Raw genomic sequence first — 26,471 nt, 5'->3', positions numbered from 1 at the left:
GGCCACCGAAACGCGGCCAGTGGACCTCCGAAGCTGCGCCCACAAGGAGCGGCCTCCAGCGCGAAGCCGTCAACGGAGGCGAAGGACAGACTCCGGGCGCGCCGCACAGAAAGCGCGCGCAACCAGCCGCGCCGCCCACAGCCGCTCCGCCAAGGCCTGTCCCGCCCACCCGCTCCGGGGCGCGCTGCGCTCGTGCGCCGCCGAGGCCCCGCCCCCTCGCTGGGCTCCGCCCCTACGCGGAGCGCGCCTCTCCTGTGCACCCGCGCAAGTCCCGCCCCCTGTCTCGGCCACGCCTCGCAGCCGCGCCGCGTCAGGTTCCGGGCCCGCCGCTTCCAGCCCCGGTCGTCTGGCGCGGCTTGCGGCGGCGGCGGCGGCGCCATGGAGGGCGAGAACACGTCGGCGGTGCTCTCGGGCTTTGTGCTCGGCGCGCTCGCCTTCCAGCACCTCAACACGGACTCGGACACGGTGAGCTGAGGGGCGGGGTGGGGTGGAGTCCGGCGTCGCCGCCGAAGAGCCCCGCGCGCGGCCTCCTTCCCGCCGCGGTGGCCCCAGTCCTCGCCCGCGAGCTCCCCGACGCCGGCCCCGGCTGTCGCGGCTGTGCCTCGTTCCCGCCTCTGCGGTCCTTGAGGCGGCCCTGCCCTCGAAGCCTCTGCCAAGATCGGCCTCCTTTTACCCGCTGTCTGCTTCCTTCCCCACCGCCCGACGCGCCCCGGTCTCTCTTTGCGTCGGTGCCTTTTTTCTGATCAGACTTGGGCGTGAAAGGACAGAAAGTTCCCAAAGTTCCGCCGCTGCCGCCGGGAGGGTCGCGGGTAAACTTTCCGCTTCTCCTGACTCCGGGCAGCTGTTTGCAAAGACGGCTGTGAACTTTTCCGTGCAGAGCAGCGCCTGTGCGTGTTTGTTGAAATGGTAGGGAAATAAAACATGGATGTTGCATCCAGTCGCTGTTTTTTGGCAAATCTTAGTGCATTAAAAAAAATTTGGTGTTTCGGGTATCTGACTTTGGTTTGCATTGCTGTTAGATTTGTTAAAATCGTAAGGCCTCAGCTAGTTCCTTTTCTGATACTTTATAATTTAAACATTAAATTGACCCTCAAATGTTAGACATTTAAATGTTTGTCTTATATTTTTGTCTAGGTTCAGAACCTCTGGATGAAGCTAAGAAGAAGTTTTTTAATTGCAGTGCCTGTTTTCTAAAACTTTTATGATGTTAAAAAACAAAACACACTAAAACTTTTGAGCTGGGGAAGTAGTGCCCTGTAGTAAGTGCTTAGTAACTTGCTGGAAGAAATGAGAAGCATCTAAAACACATCTCTCTGCTAATGCAGTTTGGGGAACACCATACTGAACGGTGCCTAGTAATCAATTTCGTGCTCTTCATTTCGAAATATAAAGTCTCTCTTACTCAAAATTGCTTTTTAGCACAAGCCTAATAAAGGTTGGAATTAGTGTATTTTATGCATACGATTTCAGATGACCTTACAAATTAACACCTAGCAAAAAGCAGATATATGACAGTTTAAGATGTGTGTGACTGTGGAAATTGTTTTTGAATGTCTTCAGTGAAAATATAAACAGGGTGGGTCCTTAAATCCTCTGTAGCCTAAAGGATTATCCCATGTAAAGTACCTTAGTGTTAGAGACGACTGTTTCTCGGATCTTTTTCTTAAAGTTTTTAAATGGTGGTTTTCTGGATAGTTGGTGATTTTCTGGATAGTTGCACTTGCATTATCCCTGCTTCCTTTCCCCGGGTTTGTCCTTGGGAGTGTCAAAATCAAGAACACCAGAATGTACAGTTCTGGATTTTTTTCCCCCTTGATTCCAGTAAAGACTCACATTGTGGAAACTTTTCCTTTTATGCTCCTTCTCCTTTAGTTAAATGAAAAGAAACAAGCATCATTAACTAATTATAAAAAATATAAAATCTTAATTGTCAAGCACATTGGGTCTTTAAATGTGCCTAGAGAAATAATTGAATTCTCCAAAATTCAAAGAAATCACCACTGAAGTGGCAAAATGCCTGTAGTTTTAAAAGAAACTGACTCACAGCATCCCTTCTAGAAAGCAGACTCTGAAATTGAATTCCAAATCTTTAACTTTCATATTTTGCACAATTTTTAATCAGAAAACACTGATCATTGTGTCATTTCATGGGTTGGAAGCCTCCACTAACTCCCAGCAGCATGCGGGGTTACATGTAGACTCCTTGGCTAATCATGTGGGATGCTCCATCATGGGCTCCATCTTACTTATCTTTGATTTCCTTACTCATAAATAGCCTTCTGCTCCAAGGCGAACTGCTTCTACGGTCCCTCAAAAATCGTACGCTCATTTCTGGCTTTTAGCCTTCTATGCTTCCCAGTGTGCTAAGTGTTCCTTGCTGTGCCTGCACATACACTGCCCAGCCCTTTCAAGTCTACTCTATTCTTGCCTCCACAGGGTCTTCTACAATTACTTCAGGCCTTGTTAATCTCTTTCCCTTTCGAAAATCACAGTGGTATTTACAATCTATTCTCATTTTTATCTAGCTTCATGTTTCCCAAGTAAACTGGAAGTACCTCGGGTTTTTTGAGTGCCTCCCCGCCCCCAACTAATAGCACACACTTGTAAACATCGCGAAATACTCAGAAAATATTGGTTAGTTCAGTGGTCTGAACAGTAATTCTATCAATGTATTCCATATACTGCCTCTTATTTTTATCCTCATAGGAAGGTTTTCTTCTTGGGGAATTGAAAGGTGAAACCAAGAATCGCATTACAGATGCCCAAATGGATGATGTTAAAGTTCTTTATACAGTTGGTGAGTCACTTGTTTCTGTGTGTCCTATTTTTGATAGTTTATGCTGAAAGAGATCAGCATAAATTACTGGTTTTAAATTGTTAAACTAATTTTAAAAGCAGAATTTAAAAGAGTATATAACACTCATTTCTCGGTTAAAATTGGTGGCCATGGACAGGTCTAAAATAAGAAACAGTATGAGACATAGGAAGCAGATAAGATTCCTGCAGGGAAACTAGGATGAAACAAATATCTGCTGTTCAGGTGGCAGGAAGATGCCCAGCAATAGGAAAACCGAGGAAAATGATAAAATGTTAAATGCTGCAGAAAAGATGGAAGATGAGAACTGACAAAACTCAGTGATTAGATGATTAGATTACTGAAAATCTTCAGAAATTTCTGGAGTGTAATGGGGAAAAGACCAGACCTCAGTGAGTTTGAGGAATGGGTGATAAAGCATTTACACCTGGTGGCAGCTGTTCTTTGAGGGGAGGCTGGAGGCAGTGGGAAGGAGAGAAATGTATAGGGAGTTTTGTGATCGGAAATTATATATTTTTTCTAAGCATTTTTTTAACAAAATTAGTGGTATACTTTATTAAAAGTTTGGTATCATGACATGTGTCTTGACCATTTTTGCATATTAAATGATGCTCTGCAATATCATTTTTCATAATTGCATTGTATTTCACTTTATGGCCTTACTCTGATTTAAGCAGTCCTTTAAATAAATTATAACCAGCTGTTTCCAGTTTTCATTGTCATAAATTATACTACAGTGAACATCCTTGGACATCAATATTTGGCTTTATTATAGTAGATTCCTAGATATGGTATTATGTCACCGGCTATGAACAGTTTTAAGATTTCTGATAGCATTAGCAAATTGCTTTCCAGAAAGATTGTATCAGTTTACACTCATACTGTATGTTATTTTTGTTTGCTACTTGAAAAGGTTAAAAATAGAGGTATATATAGTAGAAAATAAAAAATTTAAATTTTCATTAGTCAGTGGCAAATACGGTGTCATGGTTTTTTTTTTTTTTTTTTTACCCATTTACAATATTCATAAAACAAATATATTTTTTTATTTAAACAAATGGGATCACTATACAGGCATAATTATTTCCCAAGATACCATTAGTGCATAATAGTATCAGTGTGTATAGTTGGTCCTTCTTTCAAATGGCTACATGTGTCCCATTGTGTGGATGTACCATAACTTAACCAGCTAAGAATGGCTTTCAGTTTGTTCACACAAACAGTATTACAATGAACATTTTATTTGGTACTGTACATACATCTTTGTACTTTTGTCCAAGTATGTATCTGAAAGTCAAATCCCAGGGGTAGACTAGCCATTTTAGGTTCCTTCACAGTGTATAAAAGTGCCTGGATCCCCATACTCTTACCAACACTATTTATTATCAAATCTTTTAATCTTTGCCAATTTGATAAGTAAAAAAATAGCATTCTAATTTGCATTTCTTAATTTTGAAACAGGTTAAGTATTTTTTCATGCTTTTCACTTTTTTTTGTCTTGGCTTTTTCTTTGAAAAGGATAGATCTGTTCCATTCTTTGATAGCATTTCTATTATACTATTTTGCTTTTATTGAATTGTAGTAACATAAGGAAATGAATCTTTTGTCATGTATTATACTTATTTTTTACATAGCTTGTAATTTTACTTTGTTAATTTTTTTTTCTGTTAAAACACTTGAGCTTTAAAAGCAAGCTTTTAGAGCATTTTTTTTTCCTGATCTAAATTAGCATGCTACCCAAAGCACCGAACATCTTTTGAAAGTTTGATTTAATTAAGTGACCAGCTAGGCACAGTGCTAAGACTTAAGGTATTTGCTAAAATTATTTTAAAATGTTGGCTTACTTTAACATAGGTGGTTAACGGGTAAGATCTAAGATCAACAAATTACTACATTACTTTGGTTAATGAAATTTTAATCATTTTAATGCTTTCCCTTGTGTGTATACCAGAGTACATCTTACCAATTGTCAGTTATGGACAGTTTCTGTTCAGTGTTTTTTCAGACAGGGACTTATCTAAGGGGGTTTATCACATATATTTACTAGAAAAAAATGTCTAAAGAGAATAATTACTTTTCCTTTTTAGCTAGGGTATTACTATTCACAGGAGAATAAAATTCACCTCTTAAAAGATGTTGGCATTTTTTGTTTTCTTTAGTCTGTAGTTGACACTGACAAAACCTTTATGAAACAATTATCATCATGTGTCCCTTAACAGCAGGGATATGTAATGCAAGGTTAGGCAATTTTATCTTTGTGCAAACATCATAGTGTACTTAACACAAATCTAATGGCACCTACTGCACAGCTAGGGTATGTGGTAGCCTATCACTCCTGGGCTACAAACCTGTACAGCATGTTACTGTAGTGAATACTGTAGGTACTTATAACACATGGTATTTGTGTATGTAAACATAGAAAAGGTACAGTAAAAATAATGGTATAGGAGGCAAAAAATGGTACATTTTGGCAGCTCCATTATAATCTTGTGGGACCACACTGTCTTATATGTGGCCTGTCATTGGCCAAAACATTGTTACGAGGCACGTGATTGTACTGGAGTAACAAAAGATAATCCCCTTAACAGCCGTTTCTATCCATTGAGTAAATTTAGAGCATAACCTTTTTAGAACTCAAAGACAATATAGCAACTTTGAATTTATCTTGTTGTTGCAGTTATTAGACCACTGTTTAGAGAGAATGTAGCATTCTGGTTCCAAGTAAGGCTCTATGTTTGAATTTTGGCCCTACCATTGCATTGGCTTGGACAAGCCACTTCATCTTTCTTTTCCTGTTATATCATCTTTGAAAAGGGAAGAATGATAGCATCTGTGTCATCGGTTTGTTACAAGGATTAAATGAGATGATCAGTGGCAAAGTACTTCCTGGAATGAGGTAAATGCTTAATATATGTTATTGAAATGATTATTAATTAATGTAATAACTAAAAATTCTTTTTTTCTAGACATTCAGAAATATATTCCATGCTATCAGCTTTTTAGGTGAGTAATTGTATTAGTCAAAGCAAATAAATGATCCATTGTGAAAATTGCTCTCTGCAAGTGAACCTATCTTAGTTACCTGTTATATATGGTGGTATTAATACTAATTAAAATGGAAAGTTTTTTTAAAATACCTGAAAAGTCACTTGTGCATTGTCAGCCCTAATAGTTCTTTCTCTGTATGACTTAGGTTAGCTGGTCTTCACTGCCTCTCCCAGGTACCAGATTAAATTGAGGACTGCTTTATCTTTTCACACCCAGTCACCTCATTGTAATATATTATAAACTCAGTTCCCAAACTCAGCACTTTGGGAGGCTGAGGTAGGAGGATTACCTGAGACCAAGAGTTCAAGACCAGCCTGGGCAACATAGCAAGACCCCATCGCTACAAAAAATTTTTTAAATTAGCTGATGTGGCAGAGGCTGAGGCCAGAGGATTGCTTGAGCCCAGAAGTTCAAGGCTGTAGGGGGATATCATCGCACCACTGCACTCTAGGCTGAGTGACAGAGGGAGACTCTTTCTCAAATAATAACAATAATAATTAGACCAACTTAATAGAGGCTTAGAGCTGGGGAAGCCATCTACTCCAGTGATGAGAAACCTATGCTTGAGCCTTTCAGTTCTTACATGATTGGGACGGGTTGGTGGGGTGGAAAGGCAGAAGGGGAGAGTCAACGTTAAACGCCTTTCATTCAGAAGGTTACTACACACTTCATTTTTATTTAACAACAAACTAAGCCTGAAAAGTTCATGATTTAACCAAGGCCACAGCACTAGTTAATGGTAGGGCAAAATTATTAATATATATGGCCCTCAATAAGAATGTGTACATGTTTAAAAAAAAAAAGACGAATTTGCAATGAAGGGTGGATGTGGCTTGCAAGTTTAAAATATTTACTGTTTGCCAACCCTGCCCTAAATACATTGCTTCTCAAACTTTTCCACTGAATTACACTGATTTGCTCACCTCAGGAGTCCGGGGAAAATGTCTGGGAAACCTAAAACTTAAAGTCACTTTAAAAAAAAATTTCCCAATTTAACATGAATTCTACTGCACAGTATATCTATTTTTATATAAAAATGCTACTACCCATCGTCTCCCCAGAAACTTCACATAAAATCAGTGCTTCCATGGATGATGTTATCCTGTGGCAGCTTTTTTTGTTGTTATTACTTTTTTTTTTTTTTGAGACAGAGTCTGGCTCTGTTGCCCGGGCTAGAGTGCCGTGGCATCAGCCTAGCTCACAGCAACCTCAAACTCCTTGGCTCAAGTGATCCTCTTGCCTCAGCCTCCTGAATAGCTGGGACTACAACAGGCATGCGTCACCATGCCTGGCTAATTTTTTCTATATGTTTTTAGTTGTCCAGCTGATTTCTTTCTGTTTTTTTAGTAGAGACGGGGGTCTCGAACTCCTGACCTTGAGTGATCCACCTGCCTTGGCCTCCCAGAGTGCTAGGATTACAGGCGTGAGCCACTGCGTCCGGCCATTATTACTTTTTTTTTTTAATCATCCAACCCAAAATGTCAGTCCTGTGGCTTCTTATACAACCTGATGTATTGTCTTATGCTCCAATTTGAGAAGCTCAGAAATGGGCCGTCCTAGAGAAATACAGGAATAAATTCTTTTTAGAGTTTTCATATTGGAACTCTGAATAGGTAAAAATGGGTATATCTGTTTGACCAGCTTAATATCCCCGTTCTGTAGGCGGAACACTATTTTTGCCTACTTTCCCATTAAAATCTTTTTAATGGAAAAATTATTGCCTATTAGGATATATTGTTTCAGTTTCGTATAACTAAATTTTTTCAGTGTAGTTTAGAATGACCAGTAAAAGCCTATTACAGTGAAAATTATTTATAAAGGATTTTATATATTTCACCATCATAGAATATTGTTAATGAATACCAAAAATATTATTTGTAATTTTTTTTTTTTTTTTAAGAGACAGGGTCTTGCTCTGTTGTTGGGGCTAGAGTGTAGTGGCACAATCGTAATTCACTGCAGCCTTAAACTCCTGGGTTCAAGGGATCTTCCCACCTCAGCATCCCAAGTACCTAGCACTATAGGTATGTGCCACCATGCCCAGCTAATTTTTTTATTTTTTGTGGAGATGGGGTCTTGCTGTGTTTCCCAGGCTGGTCTTGAACTCCTGGCCTCAAGCAGTTCTTCTGCCTCAGCCTCCCAAAGTGCTGGGATCCACACTGTACCCAGCCCCTATTTGCAGTGTCTTACTGGAAGAGAAAGAAAGCCAGAAGTAAACACTTCAAAATCTTTTAGAATTATCTTCTGATAATTCCTGCATCTTAGACATTCCACCTACAGAAGAAAGACCACTAAACTAAACTAAAACCTGTTCCATCTACCGCCCACCAAAAAAACCCAGCCACTGCCTAAAACATGTAGCTTTTGGAATTAGCAGTGAATAAATTGTCCTTTTGTTAATTGTCCTTCATTTCTCAAGTAACACATTATTTATGTATCAGTATTGTAAAAAATTTTAATAAGTAAACTGAATGGATTGTGAACTGGTTATATGAATTTACTTCCTAATACCTGTGTTTAATGGATAGTTTATTATTTTACTTTAGGTTAAAAAAATGTGATGTCCAAACTTATCTCCTATCCTTTTTCTTTTTGTTGGTTATGTACCTCATATTTCTACGACTTTAAGTCTGTTAATTTGAGAACTTTCTCCACTGTTTATTTTAGGACTTCATGAGACAGGCAAGTAAGTATATGGATTTTGGCTGACTAATTTGCAGTAAAAGTAATTAAAAATGCTAATAAAATTATTCATATTTTTAGCTTAATTGAAATGTCTTTAATTTTGGCTTTTACAGCTTTTATAATTCTTCAGGTGAAGTAAATAAGGAAGCACTAAAGAAAATATTTTCAAGTGTCAAAAAGGTATTCTCTGATTTACCTTTTCTTTTTTGGTATTTAATATGCATTATTTTCGTTTCCTAGAAACATGTAGTACTTTGACAGAACTTTTAAGCAGTATTTGTCTCCGTGGTATCCTATAAAACAGGTAGAAAAGCCTTTTTCTTCCCAGAAATCCAAAGGAGTTGCTCTGAAAACACAACTAATATTTAAAAGCATTAATGTTGTTATCCTTCCCTTTACTGCATCGACTGCTTTCTCTCCTGTATTTCCACCACACCACCCCTTCCCAGTCCCATTTATTCTAGGACTTAATCCATTACTGTTACTTTAGTTAGCTGCAGTTATTAATACTATTTTTCATACTGCGGGGATGCTTTCCTATACAGCACTTAATTTGAGTGCTCCACAGCATACCTGGTGTTTAGTGAAAAGTTGCCGAATGATCAAAATGGATTTTTCTCCCAAACAAAATTTTTTTGAGGCACCACTTTTTTCTTCTTAAAACTTTCATTATCTCTGACTTGAGAATAAAAGTAGATTCCGTAAAAGAAGTTTCTTTCAAAAAACATTCTCAGTTGAAAATGCTTGGGTTTTTTTCCCCAATTATCTTTGGGTATTTAAAAATGTACCTATAAAAATACTTTATTTTTGCCAGTCGTGGTGGTTCATGCCTGTAATCCTAGCACTCTGGGAGGCCGAGGCAGGAGGATTGCTTTGCTTAAGGCCAAGAGTTCGAGACCAGCCTGAGCAAGGGTGAGACCCCCTCTCTACAAAAAATAGAAAAATTAGTCAGGCATGGTGGTATGCACCCAAAGGCCCAGTTACTCAGGAGAGTGAGGCAGGAGGATCACTTGAGCCCAGGAGTTTGAGGTTGCAGTGAGCTATGATCACGCCACTGCACTCTAGCCTGGGCGACAGCAAGACCCTGTCTCAAAAAAAAAAAGTTTTATTTTTAAAAAGAATAGAAGTAATTTTAATTTCCTCAATTTAAATGTGTAAATATAAAATGTAGTTGCTGAACCTCACAGATCTTTTTTTTTAACCTCACAGATCTTTAAGCAAAGTGTTTTTTTCCTCCATTACAGTTACTGAATTTTCAGTAAATGAGAATTATTTTTCTGTTTTAAAAAAAGGTTTAGTAATAAAACACATTTGTTTAGCATGTTACAATTTATAGAACCCTTTTACAAGATCTTGTTCAATGTTGAAACCATCTTTGTGGGGTAGACAATACCATTCCCATTTAAATTTTAGGTTAAAGCTATAGGGTTCAGCTTAACTTATTTAACAAACCAAGTATCCATATAGGAACTTGTTTTTAGGGAGTGATTGCCTAGTAAATCAATGGCTTTGATTTTTTTTTTATTTGAATTTTGACTAAAGATTAAGACTGCAAGATAGCAAATGCCATAAAAGAAGCGAAAGGAAGTCAAAATCTTTTTTCTCCTTTTAATCTATATTGATCAAAATTGTAGCCTTTTAAATGAATGGAAAGTAATTTAACTGTAAGTCAGTTTGCGTACTTTAGAAAAGTAAAGTGTATAACTAAATATATTCTTTGTTTATATCTGTCCAAATCTTTCTAAATATTAAGAAAGCCATTCTTAAGGCTGTCAGTTTTGTAAGAATTATAACTAGACATATAATTATAATAATAGACATATAATTGTAACCATTAAGATACATATCTTATTTCTTTCTGTATTTCAGAGTGTGGTAGGTTGGTACAAATTCCGTCGTCATTCAGATCAGATCATGACATTTAGAGAGAGGCTGATTCACAAAAACTTACAGAACCATTTTTCACGTCAAGAACTTTTTTTTCTGCTGTTAACACCAAGTATAATAACAGAAAGCTGCTCTACTCATCGGCTGGAACATGCCTTATATAGACCTCAGAAAGGGTAAATGTTGGCCAGTCACTGGCTATCTTAAAATAATAGAAAATATACCTAATATTTAGTACTTTTTGTAGATTACCAAGTGTTTTCATATATTGTTGCATTAGATTGTCACAATAACCCTTTGAAGTACATCTTACCACCTGTTAATTTTAAGTGGCAAAATAAAGTCAGATAAGGAAATTAGAAACCCAGTGTGGAATGATGACTTGTGCTCTGGCATTGAAGACTTTGCTATTATTTAATATTTACTATTTAATTTAATACTTAATAATTTACTATCTATAAAATATTTTAGATATTGATTAAGGATATAATTTATAGAACTTAAGCCTAGGTACTTGCGCAGCTTTTCTATAACCTCTGCAAAGAAGCAAGGTAGTGCTTGATGGTCCATTCAAATGAGTCTAACAGAGACTCCCCGCAGGTTGTATAAAAACTACGTTTTCATGGAATGTAAGAATTAAGAGTACCAGCTGAGATTAATTTGTCATTCATGAACGGTAGGATAAATCTCAACATTAAGACTATCTTATTTTTACATGTACTAATCAGTTAAAGTAGCCATTAAAATATTTTTTCATGCAAGTATACCATACACATTTTAACAACTTTTAAAACCCAGTTGCCTCAAGTCAGTAAATTCTATCTCAGGTAAGTAGTAAGGAATGGGGTTTTTTGTGTTTTTTTAAATCTTATAGGGGAAAAGTAGTCTATTCTAATAGGTGGATGCTAACCTTTCTCTTTATTCGAAATTTATATTTTAAAGTTTTATTCTGTCAGACTTTTTCATAGGGTACCATTAGTGGTTGCCAATCTGGGCATGTCTGAACAGCTGGGTTATAAAACTGCATCAGGTTCCTGTACGTCCACTGGTTTTAGCCGAGCAGTAGAAACACACAGGTAAGATTCTTCACTGCTTTCCCCCTAAATTTATTCCTATTCATTTTTTGAAATTAATTTTATTACACAACAGAATAAAAATGAAAACTAATGTATACCTTACTCAAGAAAACTAGACTGTTTTTACCTTCTCCATACTTCCTGTTAGCACTTTTCTACTTAAAAGATATGAAAAAGGTAGTGGGGGAAGTTATTGCATATCCTGCAAATTTTAGCATATTTATTCTAGGTTACAATAAGTAGCTAGCCTCAAAATTATAATTTTCTAAGGCAATGGTTCAGATTAAGGACATGGAATTCAATTGGATATTACAGGGGAAAACATCAGGCTTTAGCCAAGACTTACTCACACTGTAGGCTGCTTAGATGTAACTTTTTTGTAGCCATTAAGTAAGGGAATAATGTCACAAATAGCAATCTTGGTTTGGTCAGATAGCTACTAGAGTATAAATTTTACCAGGATAAAGGATTGGGTTTTATTTATTTTTGTGTTCCCACAGTGCTTAGCAATGTAAGAACATAATACCATATTCATTGATTCTGAGACATACATTTTTCACATTTATCTCTGAAATTGGGCTGTTTTACGAATCATGCCTTCTTAATACTGTTTTTTTCTTTCATAGATCATAAAATAATGGTGCCTTTTTCAATTATTGGTAACTTAAATCTTAAATTTATTCAAATATTGATTCTTGTTTCCATTGCCAAAAAAAGACCCCCTCTCTCTCTCTCAGTCTTTATCTATTTTTACTTAACCTTTTTTTTTTTTTTTTTTTTGGAAACCTGGCAATAGAACTTATGAAACTAAAAAGTTTGCTATTGTGGGCCGGGCGCGGTGGCTCACGCCTGTAATTCTAGCTCTCTGGGTGGCCGAGGCTGGCGGATTGTTTGAGCTCAGGAGTTCGAAACCAGCCTGAGCAAGAGCAAGACCCCATCTCTACTAAAAATAGAAAGAAATTGGCCAGACAACTATATATAGAAAAAATTAGCCGGGCATGGTGGCGCATGCCTGTAGTCCCAGCTACTTGGGAGGCTGAGGCAGGAGGATCGCTCGAGCCCAGGAGTTTGAGGTTGCTGTGAGCTAGGATGACGCCACGGCACTCTAGCCCGAGCAAAAGAGTGAGACTCTGTCTCAAAAAAAAATAAAAATAAAAGTTTGCTATTGTGAAGACAGATGAAGTAGGTTGGTTTTGCTGTATACACATAGGCTGACAAAATTATGGTCCCTACAAAGCCAGTAACAAGAATTTTCTGTGGCTCTTTGACAACAAATAAGTTTTTCGCTGTATCATTAAAATGAGTTCTGTATGTTTGCCTGAGGAAATGTAATTTTTTTCAGCTCTGAATTTTTTGAAGAAGATGGATCTTTAAAGGAGGTACATAAGATAAATGAAATGTATGCTTCATTACAAGAGGAATTAAAGGTAAGTTAACATACCTAACACTTAAAGACTACTTCTAGAGTTCATATCGATTCATTGACATTTTTTAGGCATAACTTGACATTTTGATTCGATTTATAGTCATGAAATGTGTCATTAGGCACTTTTGTGCAAATATCATACAATGTACTTACACAAACCTGCATGGGGTGTGTGCGTGGGCGGGGGGATGTATGTATTTTATATGTGTGTGTGTGTATATATATATATTTTTTGAGACAGGGTCTCACTCTGACACGCTGGGTAGAGTGCAGTGGTGTCATAGCTCACTGCAACCTAAACTTCTGGGCTCAACTGATCTTCCTGCCACAGCCTCCCAAGTAGCTGGGACTATAGGCACACACTACCATGCCTGGCTAATTTTTTCTGTTTTTGGTAGAGACAGGGTTTCACTCCTTCTCAGGCTGGTCCCAAACTCCTGACCTCAAGTGCTAGGCCTCGCAGAGTGCTAGGATTACAGGCATGAGTCATCACGCCCAGCCTGTGTCATAATTTTTTGTTTAAGAGACAAGTTTTGCTATGCACTGGCCTCGAACTCTTGGGCTCAAGCAATCTTCCTGCCTCAGCTTCTCAAGTAGCTGGAACTACAGGCATACTCCACTGCTCTGATTTTTTTTTTTTAATTTGATATATTAAACATTTTTTGTATTGCTACGTATTTAGTTATTTTTAATGGCAGTGTATTTCACAAAGCAGTATATTAGAACTCTTATGTTAAAAGTACCAACTTGGGCTAAAGTGGGGAACATAAAGGAACTTTAGGTAGAAAGCAGCTGAACTTTAGGAAGGATTTGAACCAGAAACTGGAATGTCACCAGAACTTTCTCTTCCTCTGTGTCTGCACATTACTCTCCTTTGTATTTGTAGATTTTGCTGTTTCCTCATCCACTGGCAGACCAGAGAAGGGCTGGCTATTCAAGAGATTAGGATTTGCCAGTTGGCTGTGTAGTATCTCCAGATTCTTAGGGGAGAATCTGTCATTCCACTTGGGTCAGCTAGGGTGAAAATGGCTATAGGGGTTACTGGCACACTCTTACGTCAGGGCAAAAAGGTGTGTGAAAAGTAGGCTGGGCAGATATCCTAAAAAAGTATCCACTAAAACCGGCTGTAACAACTATTACCCTGTAATTGGAAATTAGTTACAATGATTTGATGTTATACTAAGGAACGTCATCTTATAAATTTTTTTATTTAGTTAAGACATATTCCCAAAATGGAACTACCAGATCAAAGGTTATTGGTATTCATACTTTTGAAATTGATGACACAGGGGTGCTCTGCTTCTCAAAAGTAGTTTTTCTTACAGGAATTAAAATCTTCAATAGTTGCCTTTCATAACAGCAAAATATAGTCACTTTGTTTTCATTTATTGTCAGTTGCTTAATGTTAAACTTATGCAGTAACTGCATCTTTCAGTATGTTTCAAAGTGAGTTAAATTTCAGTTTATTTCTGTGTATTGTCAAGAAAATAACTGACATGATAAAACTGTGTGTGAGAAGCTAATGTATCTGAAAAGCATTTTGTAACCTATAAAGCAGCATACAAGTGCTTGTTTTTGAGATCCTCCAGAAACTAGCAAAATGAAATTTATATAAAAGGCAAATAGTACTTGATAGTATATGCCACCAAGGATTTTATATTATTTAATTGTGAATCTAGACTCTGTTAGTACAGAACTTGAAATTTTGTCTATGCCCTTATATTGCAGAGTACATGCGAAAAAGTGGAACACAGTGAAGAAGCAGTAGAGAAACTACTACAGGATATAAACCGATTAAAAGAAGAAATTAAAAAAAGGAAACAAGCACGGACTCAAGCAGAACGTAAGTAAAAAGCTAACACGTCGCTACTTTACATGCTTTAAAAAATATCCTTACTAATTTGAATGATGGATGAGCCAACTGCACTATGATAAATTTGTTGTCCATCTTGGCATTAAAACTATTCGTTTCATTAATACTCTTAAATCCCACCAAACAAAGCACATGGTATAGTATAGCTATACTAGCTATACATTACTGTTGATATTAAAGAATACAACTTTAATTTTCTCTTAGAATATTGTGGCATATAAATTAGAATTTGGAGTTATGCATGTCATTATTTTCACCAGATAATTTGATATAATTGCTAGAATCTTTTTGACTTAATTTTACTAACAAATACCTAATTATAAAAAGCTTTATAAAACAAATACTACACGTTGAAAGAAGTGTTATTTTATTTTGTTTAGGAGAGAAGAATGCCCCAAAAGACCCTCAGGAGAACACTTTTCTTTGTCAAGCTTTACGGACGTTTTTTCCGGATTGTGAATTTCTTCGTTCATGTGTTATGTCTTTGAAAAACAGGTGTATTTCTAAAAGTAGCTGCAACAGCAGCCACCATCTTGAGGTGGTAGACAACCTGACCTTAATGGTAGAATACACTGACGTTCCTGAAGCTAGTCCAGCTAGTACACCACAAATGATTAAGCGTAAATCTTTAGAAAAGACAGGCGATGGATGGCAATTCAAGAAATCACGGCTGTCGGAGACACAAAACAAACCATCTAAAACAGGTACTGATAGTAGTAACCAAGAAAAAACATCCACAATAAGCAGCCCAGAAACAGATGAAGAGATTGAGACAATGCAGGGTTCAGGTGAATATTCACAGTCTCCTACATTTTGATCCTTTTAACCCAAAAGGAGATTTCTGATTTGGCTGAAGGATAAAGTCAAACGTTTCTATCATTTTTGCTATGTTCAGCTACTTGCAGTAATACATAAATATATTCAGATATATTCATTTGTTTTTACTATATTCAGCTATTTTTAGTAATACATAGATAATCTGTTTTTACTGTGTTCACCTGTTTGCAGTAATACATAGGTAAGTTCTAATGTACTTATAAAGTACTTTTAAAATAGCAGATGCTTTTATTTTTATTTTTTTGAGACAGAGTCTCACTCTGTTGCCCAGGCTAGAGTGCTGTGGCATCAGCCTAGCTCACAGCAACCTCAAACTCCCGGGCTCAAGCAATCCTCCTGCCTCAGCCTCCCCAGTAGCTGGAACTACAGGCATGCACCACCACAGATGTTTTTATTTTAAAAGTCAAAATGGTTTACCTTTTACTAAATTGTTGAGGGAAAGGCTTAAATAGTTACATTCTTTTAAACTTATACAGCATTCTTTGGAATTGGAAAAAAAAGACTAACTTATTTTTCCAATGTGGAAAGAAATCTATAAAGTTTATATGAAAATTTATTTTTATCAAAATCACTAAAATTCCCATTCCTTAAGTGATGATAAAAAGTACCTTGTGGCTAGGATTGTCATAAAATTTGGGACATACTTACATTAAAAATTATTTGTCTTAAATTTAAATTTAACTGGGTGTCCTGTATTTTTATTTGCCAAATCTGGCTACCCTAGTTATGACACACCATAATACAGCACAAACAGTAATCTTTCCCTTAGTCTACAGTCCTCTATGTGAAATTGAGTAAATTTAAAATTTTGATTACAGTACAAGCCTATTATTAATCTAGTACATTATGGGATCAATTTTTTGGTCATGCAGCTTAAAAGGCCAGTTAAAGTAGGACGCAGACATGCTACAAACATCTGTATATACATAGGAACATCTATCACGAAGCTTTCACTTTAACATAAAGCAGAATTGTACATTCATTTGCCAACCATTTGGCACAGGCCAGGAACTTTTCTGAGTCTTAAGTCCAGTGATTGAAGTTCCTATGTAAATCATTCTCGCTACTCAACCTCTACAATTCCCAGTTTTGGTTTCTCTAAAGTGAAGAATCCATAGAAACATGCAAAGCAACAAAGAAAGTACAAAATGCAACTACGTTTTTCCATTTTACAGCCCCTCCCACTCCTATTCAGTTGTCCCAACCACACCTAACTCGACCACGACGACTTTTTAAAGCTAGTTATCTTTGTCAGGTCTTTCCAGAGCATTTGCTTTGTTTTCATAGCAACAGTAACTTATGCTCATATTTCAACAGTACAATAACACATATGCCACAAGTCTGGGAACAAAACTCTTGGCAGGGTAGAATTCAACAGGAGAGGCACAGCCGTCTGTATGATTTTTAGGGAGGATGTAAAGCCCCAGTTTAATCCAGTGAGTTGGTTAAGTGGGGGTTGCCTAAGGGAGCTTTTACTAGTATGTAAAGATGTATTTATGTCATTTTCACACACTTTTCCATTTAGTGTACACATCACATGAAGACTTCACCATGTTTTACTCACTGGATAAAATGCCCAATGCATACTTGGACCTTTGATCTTCTGTCTCTTCCTAGAGAAATTACTTGATATAGAAAATCACATCTAGGTAACAAAAACTCTTCTATGTGTTTCCATGCATTAATTACCATAGGGTGTTTATGAAGGAACATAATACCAAGGATTTGTACAAATCCTACGTTTGTATTGCTGGGGTTATGTTTGACTGGTTACATAAGTAACTGTGGTAGCGTACGTGGCAGAAGGAGGAAAACCAGGGTTGTCAGTCTGAACTGCTTCTATCACTGGAGTGAGAGAAAATGACTGATAACATTACATATGAATTATCATCCCAAAGGACACTACTGGTTTGAGGATAGACTCATCTAGGAGTAAATATTTTGTCATCCTGTAACAGTACTACTATCCATCCCAATGTAACATCTCTACAAAGGGAAGACCACTCTCAACCACGCACACTTATGTTTGCTAATTAGAAAATCATTCTGAGCAGTTTCAACTCCACAGCCAATCACGTGGGATCTGAACATTATACAAGCATTCTACTTTGATGCATCCATTTCCCGAAAATCCCATCTGTAAGACAGAGTCTGGGCCTAAAGCAGAATTGCAATATAAGCTATCCCTTACTTATTTACTATGCCAATACCAGTGTGTACATTACTGTATGAGCTATTTGGGGACCACATATAAGTGGCAATCACACAGTACCACTTTTATTCAAAGTATCTAAAATGTAATGCATATTAATGTTTTAAATATGTGATCTGTTTAATGGGCATTCACTGGTACGGAGGGGAAGTTTCACTCCTGATCTCACTCCTGAAACACTTTTCTAACCAAAGGTTTGTCTGAGTCAATATTGGCATCATACAACCACTTACTGTAAAATAAGTTTATTGGTGGTAACATTATGTAATTTATTCCCGGTATCTGATGTTGCAAACTTTAGGGTCTTTGAGATACGCAGGATCCTTGTACGTAACTGGCATAAACCCTGTAAAGAGATAATTAAAGTTTTCACAAAAGATAATGAGCAAAATTTTGACTAGCTCAATTCAGTTGTTAGGTGCTCTTACCCAGTATTTGAGCTCTCTTAATTGCTTTTGTGATTTCTTTCTGCTTCTTCCCACAAAGTCCTATAAAATAAAGATGTTTCTTCATAAAAAATACCAATACTCAAAATTTATAACAATTTTACAAGTCAAGGGTTGGTACATTTTTTTTGTCAAGGACCAGAATACATTTTTGGGCTTTGTGGGCTATATAGTGTCCATCACAGCTATTCAATTCTGCTGTAGCTCAAAAGCAACCGTATGGCACTATGTAAAGGAAACTAAAAAAAATATGTAGTAGGTCAAATTTGGCCCATGGGCCACAGTGTGCAGACACCCAGTCTTTAAGTACCTGTCTTGGAATGATTACAGTATATTCCAAAACGAGAACACAATTTTTTTAAGCCTAAGTTTTCTATATGTTGTCAGAATGCAGTTAACTTTGTGCATAAGAAGACATGCAAAATTATAATCTTTTTGGCCTAAAAACAGGCTTTCTCCAAGTACCCAAATCCAGTCCCTGTAGTATCTGGTCTAATAATGATTCATGGCACCATTTGACAATTTGCCAGTTTTCTTAAATAACAGAAGTAGATCAACACAATTCTTATCCACATTTAAACTGTCACAATAAAAAACAAAATACCTGTTATGTGCCTTCCATAAATGCATCCAGTAAATGGAGAAATAAACTGGGACAAAAGCTGTTTGGGGGTTTTATTGGAAGGAAAAGAAATTAATATATTTGTTATTCACTGCAAAGGTGTAAATTTCAAAAAAAAAAATCAAACCTTACCATTTTTAAGTTATATAAAATGTAAATTTCAGATGAATTTTATAAGACAAGAAAAAAACTTTATTTAGCTTATGCTATTAAGTCATCTTTTAAAGTAATAATATCCTCTAGTGTGTCAAAGTCTATATACAGCTAACAGAGTAATCAGCATACTCTTTCAATATTAAATCTGTATTCTTCATTTCCACAGACATCTTTCTAAAATACTGCTGCTTAAAACACGGTACTAAAACATTCCATCTATCGTGATAGGCTATCACATAATTCTGAAGGTAATTATCAGACCACACTGAGGTCTTCAAGAGGTACAGGCACGTCAGGCCATTTACTGTAATGTATGCTTTACTAATTTAAATATGTCTTTAGAACCTTCTAAGCATTAGGCACTGTTCCAGGCACTTTTATATAATCTTCCTCCTATGTGTATTTTTATAATTTCTTAGTTTTTCTCCCTCAAAGGCAGTGATCACTTTATACTGTTGTGTTTATATGTAACTCCAGCACCATTCACTCCCCCAAATTTGCCACTTCTAATGTGCTGAGAGCTAGGTAAGAGATAAATCATAGGTGAAGCAGTGATACGGGTGGTGAGGTACAGAGAAAAAGCTGCATAGGAGCTTTTCCCAAAGTACTCGCCCTCACCAATCAAAAATCACCACAGTGACGTGCTGTGAAAACATTTGGGTCAGAGAAAAAAGAAACACTCAGTGGAAACAATAGTAAATGAGGGAGAACCAAAGGGCACTTATTTGAGTAAAGCACAGATAGAACCTAACACATAGAATTATAACCAGATTTGAAACTAGGAAGTTGCTAAAACAGTTGCCTCTACAAAAGCCTGCTATAAAACTGACTTCATTCTCTTTAAGCAGGACTAATGAGCAAAACCCTAAAATCACATATAGTCAAGTAAAACCAGATCTCACCTGTACATTCTTATAATCTACACGTTTTCCACACAAGATACATTTCTTAAGAGGCTCCTTATAAGGATTTTCCATTGGAACAGGCTAAGATAAAGGAAGAAAAGTCTGAGGTGTTAATTTTGAATTTAAGAAAATTAAATCTTAAGGTTACTATACTACATTTAAACACATCCAAAGGAATAGTTATACCTTTCTTACTGTGCACATATTTTGTACAAGCCTTTTACTTTGTTTCAGTTTGGCTAATGGGGAACTAATTCATGGAGGATTCTGAAATAAGGTACATCTTTGTAGAATAAAACGGTTTAAGGAAGAAAAAAATTCAAGTCTACTAAGAAAGTGATTGTTCAAATGCTTTGCCCAGATTGCAAGTAACTAAAAAAAGATTTAAATTAAGAAAAACTTACAATAGATAACATGCTATTCCTAAATTAGTGTAATCTCTAAATACAGGTTTTCCTATTAGTGTAATCTCTAAATACAAGTTATCTATCCCCATTTTTCTCTATCAGATGTTTTGTTTTTTGTTTTTGTTTTCTTGAGACAGCATCTCGCTCTTTGCCTGGGCTAGAGTGTGGTGGCGTCATCACAGCTCACTGCAACCTCAAACTCCTGGGCTCAAACGCTCCTCCTACCTCAGCCTCCCAAAGTGTTAGGATTACAGGCTTGAGGCACCACACCCAGCCTTTATCAGGTGTTTTATCACTATTTTTATTTTAGAAATAGATAATACCCCAAGGCTTACTGTAATAAAGGGTTCTTTGACTTCCATTTTATGGCCCCCAGACTGCTATACAAGTTTGTGCCAGCCTTTTGGCTTTTCTCTCTTCACTACTGCCTCTAATGCTTCTGTTACGGTGTCTCCCTTCCACAGCCAGTATGGTTGTCTCTGGTATAGAGGTTCTTAATCTAGAAACGGCTTTGAAGTCCATAAGCCCTTTAATTGTACGCAAGATTTCAAATGAATGGAACATCCTGGCTTTTCCGTGGAGAGGATCTATAGCTTTCATTAGCGTCGGTGGGATTTATGACCTAAAAAAGGACTATTACAATCTGACCAGGATGGATGCTCAGAGGAATTAGACAAGTTCTTTTGTTTGTTCCAATTCTTCAAACTTTCTTAATCTAGTTTTCATTCGGCTCACATGCTATGACTGACTGTATTCCTTCTCAACACTGTGCTAAGTGATTTGTATGGTCTGATTAGTGGCAAACAAATTATCTTTGCATGTAATAAAACTTACGCTGCCCAAGTCCATGTTAGTACTTTAAACTCATAACAATACACGTGTAGGTTAAAGGAAATGGTATTTAACGTCCTGATGTAAAATTTTAATTTTGATATCTCATTTATTAAGGCACCCCCAACCAAAGTGACAAATGAGACAAAGGTAGGAAAAATGTGAATTCGAAATGGGCAACGAGCCAACCTATAGCTAAGCGTTGTACAATCCCTTTGTTCAATTATTTACAATTATTCTATCCACTAAAACTACCTTTCTAACACATTAGCTGCCATGTGAGTTGTATTTAACTCAAGCTAGTTATAAGCCCTCGGGCCTGGTGAAGCATATGTAACTCACGTCTCTACCTCGGGAGCTGCATGAACTAGTTGTCAAGTTGCATATAACTCATGCACAGAACAAAACATAACAAATTGTTCATTAAATTAGAAAGGATCACTTTTTTTTTGAAGTTTTAATCTATTTTTGAAATAAAACACCATGGCCCCAAGGAAAGAAAATTTTTTTCTAGTGTGGCAATGTGTTAAATTCCCAAATCACATATTCTTAAATTTAAGATCTTGGAGGAAAAGATGGTATTACAGAAGCCATGCTTCTCATTAGGAATCCAGGAATTCTCTTATTTCAAAATTCACTTAGGTGACTATAATCAATGAGTTATAATTTCCAAACTCACAGTAATGATTACCTTAATTGTTTTGTTGTTTTTATATTTGGTCATATCTGGAAATGCCTTACTAATAGAAAAAAAAAATTCTTACCATGTCCTCGTTGCTGGTCACCTGTTTATACTGTGAACAACCTCTGCTCCAGAGCACTACAATTAAACCGAAACAGCAATAAATCACTTCTTTTTGTTAGTTGAGTAGCTAAAGAAAGGATTTTGTTTTTATGGAGGCAAGATGAATCAAGGGACACAATATAAAAAAGAGGTTTTATATTTACTATACTCACAATGACTGGTTAAAGACCTTTAATTCAGATTTGGTACAGAGTAAGACTTACAATGGGTGTGCTTTCTAGAGCTTTGGGGGAAAAGCGCATATTTTCCCACCCGTACGACCTCTCACCTGCTCTCTTCCTGAAATTTATTTTCCCTTCACTTTATGGTTAAGAGTAGTTATTAAAAGAGATGCACAGAGAAGATAAAGTTGCAGAAATTAGGGATGTGAGGACCTGTGTCACAATTTCGCTCCGATTGGGTACTTGACATCTGGAATTTGCCGCTGGGCGACTCTGGAATGTCCCTCGCTCACCAAGTTTAGCCGGAGATCTTAGGCAAGTCTCTGTCTCTTTTTAAAAATCACTCCATCACTTGCCTCGTTACGTTTAAAAATCAAAAAGGAGTAGACTGGACATCGCACGTCCCCTTCAGTTCTAAAATACTAGTCATGGGCCATTACACATTCCCACCCATCTTGGAGAATGCGCGTGTTTTGCTAATAGGGACTCGACCGGCCATTAGAACCAACGCAATGGCTGCAATGCTAGGATGGAAGTTGTAGGATATGGAGACTTTACCTGCGTGAGGGTCACGATGTGGGAAACAGACGGCAGCCGTTGCCAAGCGTGTCAACTCTTTCCTCCCTAGACCACTGCAAATAGCAACCACAGCTGCCATGATTCCTCCACCCGCCTCTTCCTGTCGTTTACAGGTGTTCCGGCAGGTCCCTTCCGGCGCTCTTCCCCTGCGGGCGCGAGTGCTGCTTTCAAAGGTTCCGCGGGCGAACGCCGGGGACAAGCCAAACCAAAGCGTAGGCGGGCTTTTCAAAGCGCGGTCCCGTTCCGTTCGCGCTCTCGCCGCACCGCAAGTCACGTGACACCGATGTTTGGCCTAGGAGAGGGCGGACACCTGCGCATGCGTATCTGCTTCCGGCCCAAGCGCTCTGGGAATTGATGTGGGAGTCTTTTCCCAAGGTGGATGGGGACGCGAGTGCCGTTTTCTCTCGTCACCACCTCCGCCCTGGCTCCCACTCCCTTTTGCACTTGAGTTTAGCGGCCGGTCGCTGCGGACGACGGCCGGGTCACGCCCTAGCCCCGGCCATGGACGAAGGTGGTTCCCGCATCCGCCGGCGGGTGTCTGTCCGCAAAAGGAGCCGTCCAAGCCTGGGGTGCGTTTTTGTCACCCCCACCGAGGCCAAGCCCGTGCCCAGCGAGGAGAAAGATGAGGAGGAAATGGTTGCTGCGAGCCGGCGGCGGAGAACCGTGGGCGTGCAAGAGGCAGAGGTACAGCCCCGACAGCTCTAACATTCCCCCAGTGTCTCGTCCTGTTAGCCACCTTCGCGGCGGTGACACAAACCCAGACCACCTCCTGCTTCCCACGCCCACCTAAAGAGGGGTGGGAGACCAGGCACAGAGGACTTGGAACGTGAAACTGCAAGCTTTCTGTCAGTTTCCTTCCCAGGTGCAAACAAGTGACCAGTTATATCGTAGCTTTCATTTGCGTCTCTCCTCTCTGTTACCAGTGTTAATCTGCACTTAGGAAGTATTGCCTTGTTATCCCCATTTCTATATATATGAAACGTAGACCCCAGACATTAATACACGCAGCAAATAAGTGGCATGACCGAGATGCAAATATAAACTTCGAAATGACTGTACTAACAAAATCTATTATTTACTGAAGACCCATTATATGCTGGGGACTTTATTAAACTAGTTACATTATTTAGATTTTACTACAGTAATCAGGCCCTGAGAATCAGCTGAGATACTACAGTTCTGACTCTAAATCCTGTGTTCTTAATCACTTCACTGTACGTATTGCGACCTCCAAGTTGCCATCTCTTCTGTGTAGTAGACCAGCCCAAGTCAGTGTGCAGATTCTCAGTCTCACTTCCAAATTCCTAGGAATTCCTTGGAGTGTGGTACAACCATGATTTTGTTACAGGCCAGTCTCTAGAGTGGAGTCTTGTTGGGGAGCACTGCAGTTAACAGAATCTTCCAGTGAGCTGACATTTCAATAAATGTCTACGAGTCTTACTGCCGTTTGAGCAGTTAGCACAGGGTTAAGAATTAGAATTCCGGTATTACTATAACACTCCAGAAGTGCTGTTTAGTAAGTCACTTAAACTTTCTGGGCCTCCATTTCTTCATCCGTAAATTGGTGATGATGATATCTGTCTGATAAGGTGATTGACACATAGGTCTGTGAACCACATGTGACCATATCATTAGATGATCCTAGGCTGGAGATTTTATTCTTAAGCTAGAATTTCCATACGTATTTTTGTTTTCTTTCCAGCATAATGACAGTGAAGAAGACATGTTTGGTGACTACGATAGCTTTACTGAAAACTCCTTTCTAGCTCAAGTTGATGATCTGAAACAAAAATATATGCAACTTCCTGAACATAAGAAACATGCTACCAACGTTGCCAGTGAAGATCTTTGTTCAGAAAGCATTGAAAACAAACTCAGCATTGCTCTTGTAGACACCTTTACTGACTTAAAAACTGATAAGCACACAGAGTACCAGGGTGGACATGAAGATGTCACTACTGAACCTGGAGCTGATCTTTTGTATGATGTACCTTCTTCGCAGGTTTTATACTTTGAAAATTTGCGGAACTCTTCAAATGATTTGGGCGATCAGCCTGCTAAAGAGAGAGATGGGAATTCATCCTGTCAAAAGACTGTGAATGAGGAATTGCCCCATACGCTCATAGAGCAACCCCAGCAAAATGATGAATCATCATCTAAAGTCAGAACTAGTTCGGATACGAATAGGAGAAAAAGTGTTAAGGATCATCTAAAAAGTGCCATGACTGGAAATGCCAAGGCCCAAACTCCAGTGTTTTCTAGGAGTAAACATCTCAAAGAGACTCTCCTATCCGAAGAAATTAATGTCGCTAAGAAAACAATTGAGTCATCATCACATGACCTTGGTCCTTTTTATTCATTACCCAGCAAAGTGAGAGACCTTTATTTTCAATTCAAGGGAATTGAAAAATTATATGGTAATGCTTTTTTGCTGGAATGAAAAAAATTTCCCATCGTTATAATATTAGTGCAAATCAATAGAAGCAAATGCTTCCGTGGTCATATTTCTCATCTTGAAAATAAATGAGAGTAGCAGGTGTCTCGCATGCTTCCATTCCTGTGCTGCCACAACCGAACTTCTTTCCTTCCCTTTGCAGTCACACTTGCCAAACCAGTTATCCTTTCTCCTCCTCACCTCAGATAATTCCTCCATCCATTCTACTTCTGTGTTCTGTGCTTTCGCATGGGGTGTGACATCTCGGGTGTCTAAATCCAATGGTACTTTTTTTAATGCTTACCTTACCTTGACTTCTCAGTAACTTACCTGCGGCCATTGACCAAACCCTTCTTAAAACTCCTGTTTCTTCACCTCTTGACACACCACTCCTGGTTTTTTCTCTGATTGTCTAGCTGTTCCTCAGTTTTCTTAGCTGATGTTTCCTTGGCTGGTCTTCTCTGCCAAAACTTAGTAAAATTCCTTTGAACATTCAGATGTCTTGAGTGAAAGAAGTCAGTAAAACCACTGGTTAAGATTAAATACCTTTAAAGATAGCTGCAGTTAATATTTACATGCAAAGAAATAGTAATACTAATGTACTTTATAATGTTTTTTTTAAAAAAATCCTGGATCCCTATATGTATTTCAAATATGTGTCATTTTAGACAAGGGACACTTGCTGCCACACTGGAAGGTCAGCCCATCAACCTATCATTTCATAAGTATTTCTGGAACTCCTGTTAGAATCTTACGAACAGTCTGAAAACATGAGTTCTGAGGAAGAAGACAATCAGGCTAGAGAAGTAGAATTACAGGGAACAAAGTCTAATATAAGACTCTACAAGAGTTCAATTGTAAATAGTGAAGTTCATGGTTTAAGAGCTTATGGTGTGTATTGCCCTTGAAGTAGATGTTAACTTTCTTCCCTCTGCTTTTCTTCTAGCACCTTGTTCTTTGTTTAATCTTCGTCTCTTGCCAGAATGAATACCCTGAGAACAGGGCTCTGTCTAACTCAGGTTTTCTTATGTGACTAGCATTGTGCCTGGTACCTTCTGGTAGGTTTCTCAACTGCTGGGGGTTATCAGCCTTCTTATGAATTCTGGCCCTGTCACTTAAAGACAGCTTTAGCACTCTGAGCTTTAGTTCTTCATCTGTTAAGGAAAAAAAAAAAGATAATTGTTTTGCAAGTTAGATTCTGTATCAAGGACATGCCAAATTAGATGTTGGGAATGGCTGTCAATTATAGCAGTAGCTTCTAAGTAA

General features: G+C 38.1%; 3 protein-coding genes across 3 annotated transcripts; 2 read left to right on the top strand and 1 right to left on the bottom strand.

The window, feature by feature from the left end:
- The first annotated feature begins 366 nt into the window (after window positions 1–366).
- Window positions 367–15,782, top strand: FAM175A (family with sequence similarity 175, member A). The gene is made up of 9 exons (XM_012647245.1): window positions 367–465; window positions 2,707–2,797; window positions 5,782–5,818; window positions 8,662–8,728; window positions 10,418–10,611; window positions 11,392–11,511; window positions 12,854–12,938; window positions 14,666–14,780; window positions 15,191–15,782. The coding sequence occupies exons 1-9, from the start codon at window positions 379–381 to the stop codon at window positions 15,625–15,627; spliced, it is 1,233 nt and encodes a 410-aa protein (XP_012502699.1). The 5' UTR covers window positions 367–378; the 3' UTR covers window positions 15,628–15,782.
- A 2,123-nt stretch (window positions 15,783–17,905) lies between these two features.
- MRPS18C (mitochondrial ribosomal protein S18C) lies at window positions 17,906–22,859 on the bottom strand. The gene is made up of 6 exons (XM_012647243.1): window positions 22,751–22,859; window positions 21,991–22,046; window positions 19,986–20,069; window positions 18,910–18,967; window positions 18,288–18,347; window positions 17,906–18,205 (listed from the first exon to the last, which is right to left on the bottom strand). The coding sequence occupies exons 1-6, from the start codon at window positions 22,848–22,850 to the stop codon at window positions 18,129–18,131; spliced, it is 435 nt and encodes a 144-aa protein (XP_012502697.1). The 5' UTR covers window positions 22,851–22,859; the 3' UTR covers window positions 17,906–18,128.
- A 295-nt stretch (window positions 22,860–23,154) lies between these two features.
- Window positions 23,155–25,415, top strand: HELQ (helicase, POLQ-like). The gene is made up of 2 exons (XM_012647242.1): window positions 23,155–23,455; window positions 24,474–25,415. Exons 1-2 carry the CDS (start codon window positions 23,273–23,275, stop codon window positions 25,209–25,211), a joined length of 921 nt encoding a protein of 306 aa, XP_012502696.1. The 5' UTR covers window positions 23,155–23,272; the 3' UTR covers window positions 25,212–25,415.
- The last annotated feature ends 1,056 nt before the right edge of the window (window positions 25,416–26,471 follow it).

This window comes from Propithecus coquereli, unplaced genomic scaffold, assembly GCF_000956105.1.
Source record: "Propithecus coquereli isolate 6110/MARCELLA unplaced genomic scaffold, Pcoq_1.0 Scaffold26, whole genome shotgun sequence".
Classification (NCBI taxonomy): Eukaryota; Metazoa; Chordata; class Mammalia; order Primates; family Indriidae; genus Propithecus; species Propithecus coquereli.
This window is presented reverse-complemented; position numbering and strand designations above follow the sequence as displayed.

What these genes read in the sequence shown, in the direction of transcription:
- FAM175A (XM_012647245.1), top strand. Translation starts at nt 379, where the DNA reads ATGGAGGGCGAGAACACGTCGGCGGTGCTCTCGGGCTTTGTGCTCGGC. An exon ending in TCAACACGGACTCGGACACG is followed by an intron (nt 466 to 2,706) that starts GTGAGCTGAGGG and finishes TTATCCTCATAG; the next exon opens with GAAGGTTTTCTTCTTGGGGA. An exon ending in TATTTTCAAGTGTCAAAAAG is followed by an intron (nt 8,729 to 10,417) that starts GTATTCTCTGAT and finishes TCTGTATTTCAG; the next exon opens with AGTGTGGTAGGTTGGTACAA.
- MRPS18C (XM_012647243.1), bottom strand. Translation starts at nt 22,850, where the DNA reads ATGGCAGCTGTGGTTGCTATTTGCAGTGGTCTAGGGAGGAAAGAGTTG. An exon ending in TGACCAGCAACGAGGACATG is followed by an intron (nt 20,070 to 21,990) that starts GTAAGAATTTTT and finishes CCTTTATCTTAG; the next exon opens with CCTGTTCCAATGGAAAATCC. An exon ending in TTATGGAAGGCACATAACAG is followed by an intron (nt 18,348 to 18,909) that starts GTATTTTGTTTT and finishes TTTATTTTATAG; the next exon opens with GACTTTGTGGGAAGAAGCAG.
- HELQ (XM_012647242.1), top strand. Translation starts at nt 23,273, where the DNA reads ATGGACGAAGGTGGTTCCCGCATCCGCCGGCGGGTGTCTGTCCGCAAA. An exon ending in TGGGCGTGCAAGAGGCAGAG is followed by an intron (nt 23,456 to 24,473) that starts GTACAGCCCCGA and finishes TTTTCTTTCCAG; the next exon opens with CATAATGACAGTGAAGAAGA.